This window comes from Glycine soja, chromosome 10 (genome assembly GCF_004193775.1).
Source record: "Glycine soja cultivar W05 chromosome 10, ASM419377v2, whole genome shotgun sequence".
Taxonomy (NCBI): domain Eukaryota; kingdom Viridiplantae; phylum Streptophyta; class Magnoliopsida; order Fabales; family Fabaceae; genus Glycine; species Glycine soja.
The window spans coordinates 41013289-41027070 of NC_041011.1; the positions used below are offsets into that span (position 1 = coordinate 41013289).

General features: G+C 31.2%; 3 protein-coding genes across 5 annotated transcripts; 1 reads left to right on the forward strand and 2 right to left on the reverse strand.

The window, feature by feature from the left end:
* Positions 1 to 4339: 4339 nt before the first annotated feature.
* LOC114371763 (probable transcription factor At5g28040) lies at positions 4340 to 6108 on the forward strand. Its single transcript, XM_028329106.1, has 2 exons — positions 4340 to 4525; positions 4945 to 6108. Exons 1-2 carry the CDS (start codon positions 4340 to 4342, stop codon positions 6106 to 6108), a joined length of 1350 nt encoding a protein of 449 aa, XP_028184907.1.
* An 898-nt stretch (positions 6109 to 7006) lies between these two features.
* Positions 7007 to 9656, reverse strand: LOC114372608 (guanosine deaminase-like). 3 transcript variants are annotated; one of them, XM_028330261.1, is made up of 5 exons: positions 9507 to 9648; positions 8638 to 9283; positions 7979 to 8169; positions 7496 to 7600; positions 7007 to 7397 (listed from the first exon to the last, which is right to left on the reverse strand). In XM_028330261.1, exons 2-5 carry the CDS (start codon positions 8660 to 8662, stop codon positions 7209 to 7211), a joined length of 510 nt encoding a protein of 169 aa, XP_028186062.1. In that variant the 5' UTR covers positions 8663 to 9283; positions 9507 to 9648; the 3' UTR covers positions 7007 to 7208. The 3 variants fall into 3 exon arrangements, with proteins under 3 accessions (XP_028186062.1, XP_028186063.1, XP_028186061.1); XM_028330262.1 differs by having other exon boundaries at positions 9102 to 9283; positions 9507 to 9647; XM_028330260.1 differs by lacking the exon at positions 8638 to 9283 and having other exon boundaries at positions 9507 to 9656.
* Positions 9657 to 11785: 2129 nt separating this feature from the next.
* Positions 11786 to 13522, reverse strand: LOC114369487 (40S ribosomal protein S24-1-like). The gene is made up of 5 exons (XM_028326719.1): positions 13367 to 13522; positions 13073 to 13114; positions 12753 to 12923; positions 12168 to 12254; positions 11786 to 12079 (listed from the first exon to the last, which is right to left on the reverse strand). Exons 1-5 carry the CDS (start codon positions 13436 to 13438, stop codon positions 12038 to 12040), a joined length of 414 nt encoding a protein of 137 aa, XP_028182520.1. The 5' UTR covers positions 13439 to 13522; the 3' UTR covers positions 11786 to 12037.
* Positions 13523 to 13782: the final 260 nt, after the last annotated feature.

Here is a 13782-nt window from a genome sequence, read left to right on the forward strand (position 1 = left end):
AATCACAAGTATTATTTTAAAAGATAAATATAATATATAAAATAAAAAATAAAATACATAAATATACATATTTTATTTTATATGAAAATATAATTTAATCTTATATATTATATTTTAAAAGATAATATATAAGATTATAAAAATATAATAAATTATAGAAGAATAAAATTTGAATTTTGAATTATTTTCTATGAAATTATATTAATATTATATTTTGCACCAAATATTTAACACTTAAATGTGATGATAAAAGAGTGTGTTTTTTTTATTTGAAAGATCATTCCTTAAGAATATTTTTAAGGATTTGATGAGTGAGAGTTGAGATTCTTATTTTCTTTAATCTTTATCTTTATTTATATATTTCATCTTTTAAATATATATCTCTTTTATCTATATCTGTAAATTAAATTTAAGTTATTTACTATAAATTAAAAATATAAATTATATTTATTTAAATACTATTTATTATAAATTTTAGTTATTATATAAAATAAATATTTATCCTAATTTGAACACTAATATACTACTAGTTTTTTTGTTAAGAGCTAATATACTACTAGTTTACTTGTTCACTTGTTGCAGGATTTGGGTTATATAATAAATGGTTTCTTTCACTTTCATGTGATGTCAAGTCAACATGGCTATTTTTTTTAGCACAACCAATGGAACTTGAAACCTAGGGAATTCCCTGATTTTAAATTTGTTGCGTTGCGTGTATATCTCTATCTAAATCCAGCAGGGTCGTTGAAAGTTGAAACTTCAAACCTTGAAACTTTGCAGAAACTCCCTGCTTTTAGGTTTGTTTCATTTCATGAGCCATTGACGTGTTCCGTTCACGCAATCAAATACTAAATATTTTTGTTTAATGATAAACGCATATTCCAAAATGATGAGGTATACGGTATACCTTTCTCTTTGAACAAATTACACCCATTTTTCTTATATGTTTCAGACTTATTATACTCGATCTCTCTTCTTGTTTTACTCCTTAAGAAAACACAATTAATTATTGCAGACACGGTCATGTGCCTTGCACACGTGTGTATTTAATGAAATACACGTACCAAATTACCCTTATCTTTTCTTCTCCATGGTCAACCATTGATCCCTCAATAATGGGCATTGGGCATTTCCAGAAGACCAGAACCAACAAAATTTCCAGCTCCATGTGCCTTGTACAGTAACATTATCCTTTTTCATTTTCGGAACCAACAAAAACTTCAGGTCCGTTTTGAGCAATGGGCAGCCACTAATGGACGAGATATATAGGATAGAATGAAAACAAATAAATAAACAAGAAAAAACGATAAATACATGATGAGTTTATTTAAACTTTAAAAAAAATAACTTAAATTAAATATTTTTTATATCAGCATTTTTATTTCGTAAAAGCGAATAGGATTTGTTTCTTAAATAAGATTGCAGAAATCTGTTTTTTTCTAAGCAGAAGTAATTTAGAGAAATATACTAAAAAGTAAAAAAAAATACTTATTTTTATTTTAATAAAATAAATTTAAACAAAGTAACCCATAATTAGAAAAAAGACAAATATAAGAGGATAAAAAATATAGAAAAATAAGTCTATGTGTATGTCTTGTATGTCATAAAGTGTCATACAACTTAATGTATCGTTTGATAGAACGGAAAGAAAAAAAAAATGAAATTGAGAAGAAAGATATAAAATTTGAAGTTAAAATAATGTACAGGAGTCTGGAACTATGCCAAAATTTGAAACTTTCCACACATTTCCATTTCTTTCCTCAACAATCCAACAAGGCCTAAGAGTTGACGTTTAAGGTAATTTATAAAATTCTCCTCTTTTGATTCACCAAGCCCCCTTTTAAGACAATATTGTAATGAAATTATTAAATATCAAAACGGATAATATCTCATAGGTATATGTAATAACTTTATTGATCCTAATATATTTGAGGTGAAAACAGAAATCATACAAGGAGAATTAATCACTTTTTCTCCTTAGCCTTGATTATGAAACTTATTTTAACACGTCAAAAATTCTTACATGTCTTAGGAATCTTGAATCAAGATTAATAGTAGTTTATAAACACACTTCATCCCTAACCAAGAATACAACAGCAGGACAAAGCCACCAAGTATGACTTTATCGATAATTAATTTATGTCAAATACTTAATCGATTGTATTTAGTGAATCTCTCGTTTCAATCCAATCATAGAAACATAGTCTTTATAATTAGTTAAAATTTATTGAAAAATATAAAATCATAAAAGAGACATGTTAAACAAAAAAAATATAATTTAAAAAAAACAAAAGTTTCAGTCAATAATAAAAAAGAGAAAATTTTAATAAGAAATGTATACAATTATTCAATCACAACTTGTTACATATGATAAATTTGTCAATTTTTAAAATAATTATCTTAAACTAATTCAAACGATAATTTATAATTGGATGATAGTATAAAACAGTTTTACATTGTCAAAGCATACTCTCATATATGCAAAAATATGTTGTAAAGGGATTTTTCTTAAACAATATTTTTTCTTTTCCAATCCAATGGTTAAAAACTACATGTTAAGATTTTTCCATCTAACATTTTCATTTGAAAGATAGGACCCAGAGTTTTTTTTTTAGTAGAAAAAATCATTTTGGATGACTTTTTGTGGATCACGTGATGTCATATAAGATATACGAATTTTTATCATATTTTACTTTAATGGTAAAATCGAATTTGAATTCTTAGATTTTATTTCCTTAAAAAAAAAAACCTCTATTTTCTCTCAAATGGCATTACAAAAGAATATTTTAAAAAATTGGAATTCTTAAGAATTCTTTTCTTAAAATTCAACCTCCGATATGGAGAACTCTTGAAAAAAAAAAATAATAATAGATCTAGATCTTATAAATAGAAATTATTGAGCTCAAGAATTTCACTTAAAGCTCTTGGGAGACTAATATGATGGGATTTGTTAATTGTTAGAGTTTGAGTTAACAATTCACCAAAGATAACAAATTTCTCATATCATTTTCAAGGACTTGCTTTTCATCTTTGCTGCTAAATTTCAGGAATATGAAATTTATTGTTGTTGGTTTTGAAATTTATAAAAAAATATATATAATTGCACATGTTTTATACTTTATTGAATGAATTTTGCTTACAGTTTTATATTTTTAAATAAATTTTAACTAATAATAATATATTAAAATACTTTATATCTCAATAAAAACAGTTTTTTGAAACAACTGGTTAGTTGTAACCTCGGATCTAAATTTATGAGAGTGTTTGGGAATATCCAGCAGAATGTACTACCAAATCCCAATTCATTTACGATAAATAAAATAGTGATTCCACACCATGATGTTTTGTCTCACCATCTATCACATAATTAGGGCTACAACATCAAAATAAAAAGAATTATATTACATATAAGAACTTTATAAAATACATTATACAATTCTATTTTTTTCATTATCTCTTGCTTCACATCAATTATATATTATTGATAACATGATTTTTCTACATGTAACTTTATATTCACGGATAAACATGCACCCCATTTGAAGGTATATATAGGAAGAAAAAGAGAGAGATGAAAAAAAAAGATAGAAAATAATAATAAATATGATAAATGGCGGAAAGTTTATAGAAATACAATTGAGTAACACATGTTTTTTTTTTAAGGCATCATGCATATTAGTTAATTAACAACTAACATATTTATATATATGGGAGGGGGGGGGGGAAATGATAAATCCTCCGAGACAAAGAGACCAAATAACTGCCGAACCATTCAAAAGCTTACACCTGTCAACTATTCACTTAATTTTTTTTTTTTTAAATTCCTTCCAAATTGATTCCTTGTTTCACATCTCTCTTTTTTTAAAGATCCATGTCATCTCTTTCTAAATTTTCAGTCCAAAACCCTTATTCATGGATGAATCTCTTGGGATTATTCAGAGCAAAGGAATAAAGATTCTCACCCACAAAAAGTTTATTTTCGTTCACAATCTCAAATAAAAAATGAGTTGTTGTTTAGATAGCATTTGGGAAGAGCACACTTCCTCGTGTTGTTTACGAGAATCACAAACCTCGTTACCAACCTGAGGCACGAAGGTTCTGGAGTTCGCCATTAAAATGTTTATGCCATCTAAGTGGAAAGCTTGAATGTTATATGTTCTTTGTATAGTTTTGGGTTTACGCCATCTAATTAATGTTCTTTACTTGCCAAGATCCACCAGCTATTGTAACTTTTCTAATAATCCAACGTTGACACTTTAAATGAATAGGTACAAATCACTAAGAATGCCAAATACAAATTCAATGAATAAATAAAACCAAAGTGTGTTAGAGTACACAAATGTCAGTTTCTACATTTGTAGGCTTTGAATTCCCCAGTTTTGAAAGTGCTCATCCTGAAATGTTGGGTCGGTGGGGGAGGGTGGAAAGGTGGGATAGGGTGGTGGGTGATTGTGTTGTTGAAATTCGTGGGACCGAAGGAGGAGAAGCTGTGTACAAGGGAGTTGTGGAGGGAAGTGAAAATCATGTATGATTTGTTTAGTTGTACGTGAGTGATGAGGAAAGAAAACGAGAGAATGAAAGAGAATAAATGAACAAAAGAGAAATAAGTAAGAAATACGGTATCTTGAGTCATCTTTCATTTTTTTTTCTTTTCAGGATATTTATGTGATTCATTCATTGTGCAGGTGCTTTCTCTAACCATAGTGCTCTATGACTATGAGACAATAAAAATAAAATAAATGCTGACAGGTGTCAACCTTATGTAGTTCGATAGAGTAGTCGACTGATTTTGTTCGGTGGATATAGAAGTCTTTGTATATATATTTTTTTAAAAAAAGTCTAACTCATAATTTTCATCCGAATTTGGATCATATGATATGAATTTATAACGATATATTTTTCCCTTATTATTGTGGAGGTAATAGACATGCATTCTATTGATAGCAAATGCACAACTGCCATAAACGAACAAACGGCTACCTTGACACTCTAATATGCGAAAAAAGGAAATGTGATATCTCCTCAACAATGCTTTCCCGGTTGGTTTCTTGGATCTTGTCGCCCTCCTCTTCTGAAGAAGAAGAAGAAATCCTTGACATCATCAAAGATAATGACATTAACCATGAAAACGACCAAAAGTTCAACGTAGAAGATGACAAGAACGACCATTTTCTTAACTCATGCGATGTGGACGACACCATTCCCATTGCACTTGCCGTTCCCAATGCCTCCCCCGCCGTGACAGTGGCCTTCCCGGCCAATGACGAAAGAAACACCGTCCCAACCACCGCCACTGTGGCCACTATAGTAACACGCTCAAAAGGGCAGCGCAACGCCAAGTATTCCGGAATGGTGAGACAATACCAAAGGCTGTGGACGAAGGAGGATGAGATGGAACTGTTGAAGGGATACCTTGATTACGTCAAGCAGCATAGAAAGGAAACCACCACCCTTCAAAACGTCGTAGTTTCATTGTATGATCACGTAAGGCCCAAACTAAACATCGATTTCAACAGAAACCAGCTTGTTGAGAAACTGCGTAGGTTAAAGAGAAAACACAAGTTGGCTTTGGGAAAAGGCAAGGACAAGGAGGTTCCCTTTAGGAACCCCCAGGAGCAGGCCATTTTTGAAATTTCCCACAAGATTTGGGCCAATGACACAGATAATATAATAGTCCAAGATGCCTTGGATGGTGATGAATCAGGACACACTCCTGAAAGTCATGATCATGTTGGCAACGTCAAGGTGAAGATTGAACAAGTTGACAACAGTGATGAAATAGGCAATAGAGTGCCAAAGCGGTTGCGGCTAGATGATGCAGACGATATGAACAGAACAAATGACCAGAACAATGGTGATAGCATACAAGGCTTCATTGAGGACACCATGAGGTCCTGTTTCTCACCATTGCTGAAGGAAGTGTTGGATGAAGCACAGGAAGAGTCACTTCCTGAGTTGGAGGCAATCCCAATGCCGCTATGCTCCGGGGAAGTGGACCATGAACAATGGAGAAAACGGAGGATTTTGGAGTTGGAGGTGTATGTGAAGCGGTTGGAGTTGTTGCAGAATCAGATCAAGTCTAGATTGGAAGAGTTGCGATCTAGCTGAGGATGGCATAAGTTTTTTATTGCTCCCAAATGTGCAGAATCAGCATGTTCTTTATTCTACACCAACAATTGTAATGAATAGTAGAATAGCTCTAGCAATTCTGTAATGTTTTTGTAGTAGACAAGAAACTTAATTATATATATATATATATATATGTGTGTGTACGACAAGATTGGATTCTTGTGCATGATAGGCTAGTCATTTGTATATTCAGTGCATGATAGGCTAGTCATTTATATATTCAGTGCATTATCAGCCCCCAATTGCCTCGTTCTCTGGTTTGATCTGCCTTTCTCTCCTACGAAACTCTCCAACAATCGAACAAATAATCAATAAATTTAACGTATCAGTATAATAATTTCCAATGCCTTGAGCAAATAATATGAACAAACGAAACACCAGCAAAAGAGCATGTAAACTTTATATTTCTTGAATTCATGAATGTAGTTATAGTAAGAAATTGAAAGTTTTCAGAACAATAGTATCTTGGGTTCACTTTTAATTAGTCGATTCAAGCAAATCAATACAGAGTAAACTTGGATTTTGTCTTCACAAATACCGTCAGCAATAACAGCACCACTACCGTCGGCCTTTTTGATCTCTAATTGAGTCTTCCTGAATTTTGCGTTATTAGCACGACACATAAGATTCTAATTAATTAAGTTAATAAGTCTGTTATAAAATAATTAATGTCATTATATATAACACTAAAACTTCTAATGTATATTTAATGTACATAAAAATTTATATAATAAATTTTGTGACAATTAATTTTGATCTAATAATTAATTTGTTTATATATATAAATTATAAATTTATTAACCATCAAACAGATCATTCAAAACTTAACGAAGTCAAAAATCATTTGAAGTGACTCAAGAAAAATAATACAAACAAATGAACAGAAACATGAACGTGCAAATTTTATATTTCTTGAATTATTTCTTTTTTATCTAATCCTCCGGATTATCAGGAAAATGAGACCTGACTAATCCAAAATAAAGTCTGACAAAAATTATTATTTTTGTCCAAGAATCAAAAGTTTTCCTGAACAATTGTAACTTGCGCTCACATTTAATAAGATGATTAAAGCTAACTAATCAGGGAATAATAAACTTGTCTTTGGTCTTCTCGAATACTTGTTCTGCCATTACAGCAACACTACCTTCAGCCTTTTTTACCTCTAAGTTGAGTTTCTCATAAAAACCAGTGTCCTTCAGTGCATCAGCAATGATACTCTCAAACCCAATTGCTACCGCAGCTTCTGCTTTAGCTCCATAAACCAGTTTCTGTTTCAGTGTAAACAGAATGAAAAATGTGATACAATTTCATAAAAACTAGAGAAACATGGTGAGAAGAAAATATGAGTAGTGTGTGGCAAGCTCACCTTAATTTTGGAAAAATGAATTGCACTAAGGCACATTGGACAAGGCTCGCAAGAAGCATAGATTTCAGAGTCAGCAAGTTCAACTTGATTCAGCTTTTGACAAGCCTACAGATGATATCCAGCTATAGCATGAGGTCCAAAATTGATAGAAAATGACATTATGGTTTGACCAATATAAATGTGGTTTCTGATATAAAAGTAATCATAGCCTCATTACATATATTATAGACTAATGTCTAATGCATTTTTCATGTTAGAGCAAACAATGTAAACTTCCCGAAGCTTGAGTTCGAAATCTGTCCGAGACAACCAGAGCTGATAATAGATGATTGCAATGTAAGATTAAAGAATGCTAAGACTACAACTTATTTGGTTTGATTCTGCGACCTCTTTGTTTTGATATTTGATCCATTCTTTAGGCATGTGATTTCACAAATCAACAAGAAATTTCTTAACGAAAAAAATAACAATTGTGAATTTAACCTCTCTTATAGCAGTAATCTCAGCATGGGCAGTGGGATCAGCATTTCTTACAACCATGTTATGACAGCTTGAAAGTATTTCATCGTTTCGAACAATAACTGCACCAAATGGGCGACCATGGCCACTTTCAACCGCCTTATATGCTTCTTCAATTGCCATAGTTAGGAACTTGTTTTCTCTATCCTCTGCAGCTGGTATAACAAGAGAAAATAACACAAATAAGGTAATCTACAGAAGAACATGTTCAATAAGGAAAACGGATTCTATGGTGGATAACTACAAAAAGGGCAAGGAAGAAAACGAATTTGGAAAACAAATAATCTTCGGTTCAGATATTCTATTCAGTGAGCTACAAGAGCAAATTGGAATTGGTGTATAATTTAAAAATAACAACGAGACTTAGGATCAAATTTTGAAGCAAAAATATGCACTTGGAATTTGGATTCAAAAAATTAGATGGTATTTTGCGTTTGGAATTTGTTCAATTATTTATACGTCGTTAATGTAAACATTCAATCTGGTTTTTCATCCATAGTCAAAGCACGATCTCTTTTGCCTCAAGTGAGTGACGAATTGACAAATATTACATTGCATAGACAACAATTGAAGAGGAACAGTTTTTGACTAGATGCAAAAGCGAGAATTATGAAAAAATTTACCATTAGAAGTAGCAGCATCCTCCATGATGGTATTAGGATTGGACGAAAAAGAGGACAAGGAAAATAGCAAGTGACTGATAGTAAAAAGGTTTTCACTTGAAAAGAGAAGCAAACACAAACAAAAAACAAGTAAAGAGATGCAAGAGCTCAAGATCTGGCCTGCGCATCAAGTGTGAGGTGAAAGTCATCGCAATATTATTTAAAACAATAAATGTGGAAATTTTTATAGAGTCGGTGGCTCCTTGTACGACTTTGTAGACAAAACACCAAAAACTAGCCTACGAAAATTCAGTCATCACAATACATAAAACAATAAATTAAACTTGATATTTCATACATAATGTAAGTCAATTTTTCCCGCATCGAATAGAAGTGAAAAGATTGAACACCATATAAGTAAGAAGAAGACTTATAAATTTGAGTCTTAAGGTTTTTGATTAAAGTGTAATATCAGGTTTCTTTACGTGGTCCCTCCTGGTCCACAGGGATAAATCTATCCGGTGTTTACTCCCCTCAAGTCTCTCCAACACTGGCCTTGTGTGGATCTTGTGGTCTCTATGCTGGACAGTTGCAGATGAAGCAGAAAGTATCAATCATACCTTGCCAGATGAAGCAACAGAAATAGTTTCATCTTTGGCTTCCAACACTATAACAAAAGCCGGGTAAAAGAAAGTATCAAACAATCAGATCCTTGGTTAATGTAAACATTGAATCTGGTTTTCATCCGTAATCAAAGCACGATCTGTTTTTGCCTCCATATTACACTACATAGTTAAACACACTAACGACAAGAATTGAAGAGGGTCGATTATTAAGCATAAGGGAAACAAAAGTAGAAGCAAAAGGCAATAATTTATGAAGAATTTTACCATTAGCAGAAGCAGCAGCATCCTCCATGATGACGGAAAATGGAAGTGGTGGAAAGTAAAAACGATACGGAAAAAGAAAAGACTCGAGGCCGCGAATTTGCCTTCAAAATTAAAAAGAGAAGGAAAGACAGACAAAGAGGTAAGTAAGGTAAGGACGCGCAAATACAGTGACAGTGATGTCAATGTTTTTTGTTTTTTGTTTTTTGTTTTTTTTTATCCCGTCTGTTTTGGGAATATCCCAACAAAAGCCTAACACGAAACTGTTTTCGCTGCCCTATAGAGTCTTTGTCATTTTTTGTTTTTTTTTAAAAAAAATTTCATATAAACTATTTAGGGTAATTTAGGTTATGTTTGAACCTGAAAATTTATTTTATTGAATCATAATTGCTTGCTAAAATTATTGTGAAGTAGTTTAAAAATATAAAAAATAAAAAATTATATAAATAGACATTAAATTTTATCTTAAATAAAAAATATTTTAAAAAATCTAATAAATGTTTAAGGAGAAAAAGTGAGTAAATATAAAAATTTAAAAGTTACATGCTAGTGTCTTAACAAATATTATTTTAAGTGGTATTTCAAAAAATACTAAAAGTTACTAAAAAAAATTATTTATCAAATATTCAAACAAATTTTTCAGCTAACTACTAAAAAAAATTAAAAGATAACTAAAAGAAAATCTAATAAATGTTAAAGGACAAAAAATAAATAAATATAAAAGATTAAAAACTAATATCTTAAAAAATATTATTTCAATGAGTGTCTCAAAAAAACACTAAAATTACTAAAAAAATCTTATCAAACCGTCAAAAAACTATAGAATAACTTAAATGTTTTACCAAAAACCATTTTAGTTACATTTTGATTTTTAATTATAACAATAATATAAAAATGTTTTACATCTTCAGTACACACATCAAACTATTTAAATATTTATAACACCAAAAGATTTATACATAAATTATTTAAATATTTTGCACGAGAATGTGTTGATTATTGATTTTTTTTGGTGTTATTGATATTATATCAATATTTTAATAGTTTCAATTAGGTTAATTTATCAAAGAATTTTGCGGTGATTCATTTTCCAATATTTTAATAGTTTAAATTTGGATAACACAAATTACGACGGTAAACTCTCAGAGAAGTTGTAGCATAATCGGGTCTTCAAGGTTTTATTTAAATGAAAGTCTCACCTTTTAGCTTTATTCACAAAATAATGTATCAAATTAAAGATTATCAAATATCAAATATCAAATATAATTAGAAAAAAAATAATGTTGAAGTAGACAATCATAAATTCGCCACTTAATCCTAATTTCTTACTTGTTAGTTATAGAAAACACAATAGAGAAAACATTAGCCAATCAGTTTAATTTTCTTTTATTACATTAGTACATCAAATAAGATAAATAGAAGACAAAGCTAAAACATAATATTGAGTAATCCTATATATAATATCAAATGAATTAGTTTCTAATACCGAAAGTATAAAAAGCGTCTTACATCCGGAACTTGGTTTCTCTTTGTATATAAGTTAAGATACACATTCAAGATGATTTCACGTGAAGAATATACAGGTTGGCACTAAAAAATTCACTTAAAAAATTTAATCCTTTTACTCTTTTAAAAAAACAAAAAGTATTCACTAAAAATTGGAAAAATAAAACATATATTCTTGAAATGAAATAACTGAGACACTAGTTTTTTCAGGGATCAGCGTATCCCTGGTAATTTTACGAACAAGTTCATATATTCAACCTAAAATTAATCAAATTCAGAAATTACTTTGGTTCAAAATACCAATAAACAAATTTAACTTTTCATAATTCCTCGCCAAGTCCAATAATCTATTTACCAATATCAAAACGAAATTTTGAGTAAGAAATATCTCGAATGATTTGGATCACATATTTTTCAATTGTAAGGGGGGGGTGTTTGGTCTCATAATTAATTGTATATAAATGAGTCCCTTTTTTGAAGTAAAAAGAAGAATAGACAAGAAATTCTAAATTGCAACTGAAGAACTATAAATAAACTACCGCAATACAGCCCTCGTATATGTTCGATCGATCGATCGTCAACCATTATTCAACCAAGATGAAACCATATAACCAGATCATCTCACCTGTATACAATATTTACACAACGTAATGAAATCGCGTGCAATATTGTGCACAACATAGAAGAATTTCAACACAGTCCCAACATATATACTCTTCAAAACAAGTTGCATTTAAAATATTAGACTATTATCAGTCATAACAAGGCACTTAAAATGATTTTGTGACAATAATCGGCTGGTTCATCCCAAATCAAGAAACACCAGAATTCATTATCAAAATACTAAATATTTGAAAACAAAGTGTTCAACTGAATTGTCAAAATTGATCATGCCAGTACCCAATCTCTAGTTATAACTGAACATCAATTAACACGTAACACTTACAGCAAAATATCTCATTCTAGGAAGCTATTAGAAAATACCGATAGCAAAAGAACCTTAAAATCAGGACAGGATGTTTGAAAACTCATTTCTTTTTTCCCGCCTTTGCAGCATCAGATGCCTTGGTCTGCAAAAATAACAAATGCCAGAGGCTATTAGTATATAAAAAATTATATAAGCTGTAAACAATAGTCAACAATACACAATTGTATTACCTTCTTAACTCCACGAATCTTCTTAGCTCTATTCTTTCTCTCCTTCATTTGCTTCCTTGATTTCTCTACTTTGGTATCAAGTCCATTCTGCAATAAAAGATTTAAGTTTTGTTGGCAGAAAGAAAGAATCAGGCAGAAATAACACAAAGAAATGGAAATAAAATGTTGTAATTCTCAAATGTCATAATTAACAAGGAACAAAGGTGAGACTCAGCTATCAAAGTCACTTAGCTGCTAAAGTAAAAAAGAGCACCACTAGTCACATACAATATCCAAAAAGAAACCATTAATACCCACAAAACACGCAAGCAAACACTATTATTTCAGATGGACGACAATCACCGTCCCCAACTACAGAGCACACTCGTTCAAATGTTTTCCATAAAACCCTTCAATGGTTTACAATTAACCCAACTCAAGAGGAAAGGCAATCAAACTAATCAGAAAAAAGAAGCAGTAATGATAGAAAATGATCGCTTTATAAATTTATAAACAGACCATCTAATATAAAAAAAAAAAAAAGCATTCAAACAAAGCCAAAAAAATTATAATGACAATTGACACAGAAAGATTTAATGAACTCACCCTGATAAGCCTGTATTTAGGCTCATACTTCTTAGCATTCTCAACTGAATCATAGATCAAACCAAACCCAGTGGACTTGCCACCACCAAAATGAGTTCGGAACTTGAAGACAAATACAGTGTTGGTGTCTTTCACGTCATACATTCTTCCCAGCTTCTCCTTCAGTTCAGCCTTCAAGCCAAACACAACAAATTAAACAGGTAACACAATTTTCAACTAGTAATAATAATATTAAAAACATATCATTCATCTGCTTCAGTAAAAAAAAAAAGGAGCTTCACAAATTCCGCAATCACAAAAAAATCAAAAAAGAAAAATACCTTGGAAACATTAGCCCTCCCTGGATGAAGGACATCAACGACCTGCATCACACAACTAAAAGGTTAGCCATAAAACCCTAGCAATCTCTGCTAATAGGGATCAAGTGGTTCAAGTTCATAATGACACAAATCGGCTAGCTATGCGATTAAATTAAATATTTTGATGAAAACAGCAACAAATTGGGTCTCGAATGAGTGACATTGCTTTCAGAATCGAAACGATAGAGGGAACTCTACAAAATCAAAATGCATGATATAAAGCGAAGATCAGAGGACGAAACGAGAAAAACGTACGAACTGCTTTCTGGAGAGAAGCCTGTTTGTCATAAACTTCCTGGTTCGGATGGTGACTGCCTTGTCCGCCATGTTGTTTAGTGCCGGCTACTGGAGCAACTGGTATTCTCAGCTCGACACCACAAAGGAGGAGAAAGATTAAAATGCTTAACCCTAATGTTTTATAGGCCCTACTTTAATGGTCTTTTTCGTTTGGGCTGGGTGTCCAATTTGAGCCCGTCTAGGGTCTGAATGTATATGAACGATGAAAGTTTCTATTTACACTCTACCTTATTATATACTTTCCTTTATGATTTTTTATTTCCAAAATACCCTTATTTTGAACTTTCCTTTTGTAATTCTTTTAACTTGTTCTAGACTTCTGGAGATGATTTTGTCTCCCCCTCTTTCTCCATTCCTCTGCTGCCACATCAATC

Coding starts and splice junctions, on each gene's coding strand:
- LOC114371763 (XM_028329106.1), top strand. CDS start 4,340: ATGTCAGTTTCTACATTTGTAGGCTTTGAATTCCCCAGTTTTGAAAGT. Junction 4,526..4,944: donor TGGAGGGAAGTGAAAATCAT/GTATGATTTGTT, acceptor TTCTATTGATAG/CAAATGCACAACTGCCATAA.
- LOC114372608 (XM_028330260.1), bottom strand. CDS start 9,534: ATGGAGGATGCTGCTGCTTCTGCTAATG. Junction 8,170..9,506: donor TGCTGCTGCTTCTGCTAATG/GTAAAATTCTTC, acceptor TTGTTATACCAG/CTGCAGAGGATAGAGAAAAC. Junction 7,601..7,978: donor AGATTACTGCTATAAGAGAG/GTTAAATTCACA, acceptor TATCATCTGTAG/GCTTGTCAAAAGCTGAATCA.
- LOC114369487 (XM_028326719.1), bottom strand. CDS start 13,438: ATGGCGGACAAGGCAGTCACCATCCGAACCAGGAAGTTTATGACAAAC. Junction 13,115..13,366: donor TTCTCTCCAGAAAGCAGTTC/GTACGTTTTTCT, acceptor TGTGTGATGCAG/GTCGTTGATGTCCTTCATCC. Junction 12,255..12,752: donor CTAAATACAGGCTTATCAGG/GTGAGTTCATTA, acceptor CTTTTATTGCAG/AATGGACTTGATACCAAAGT.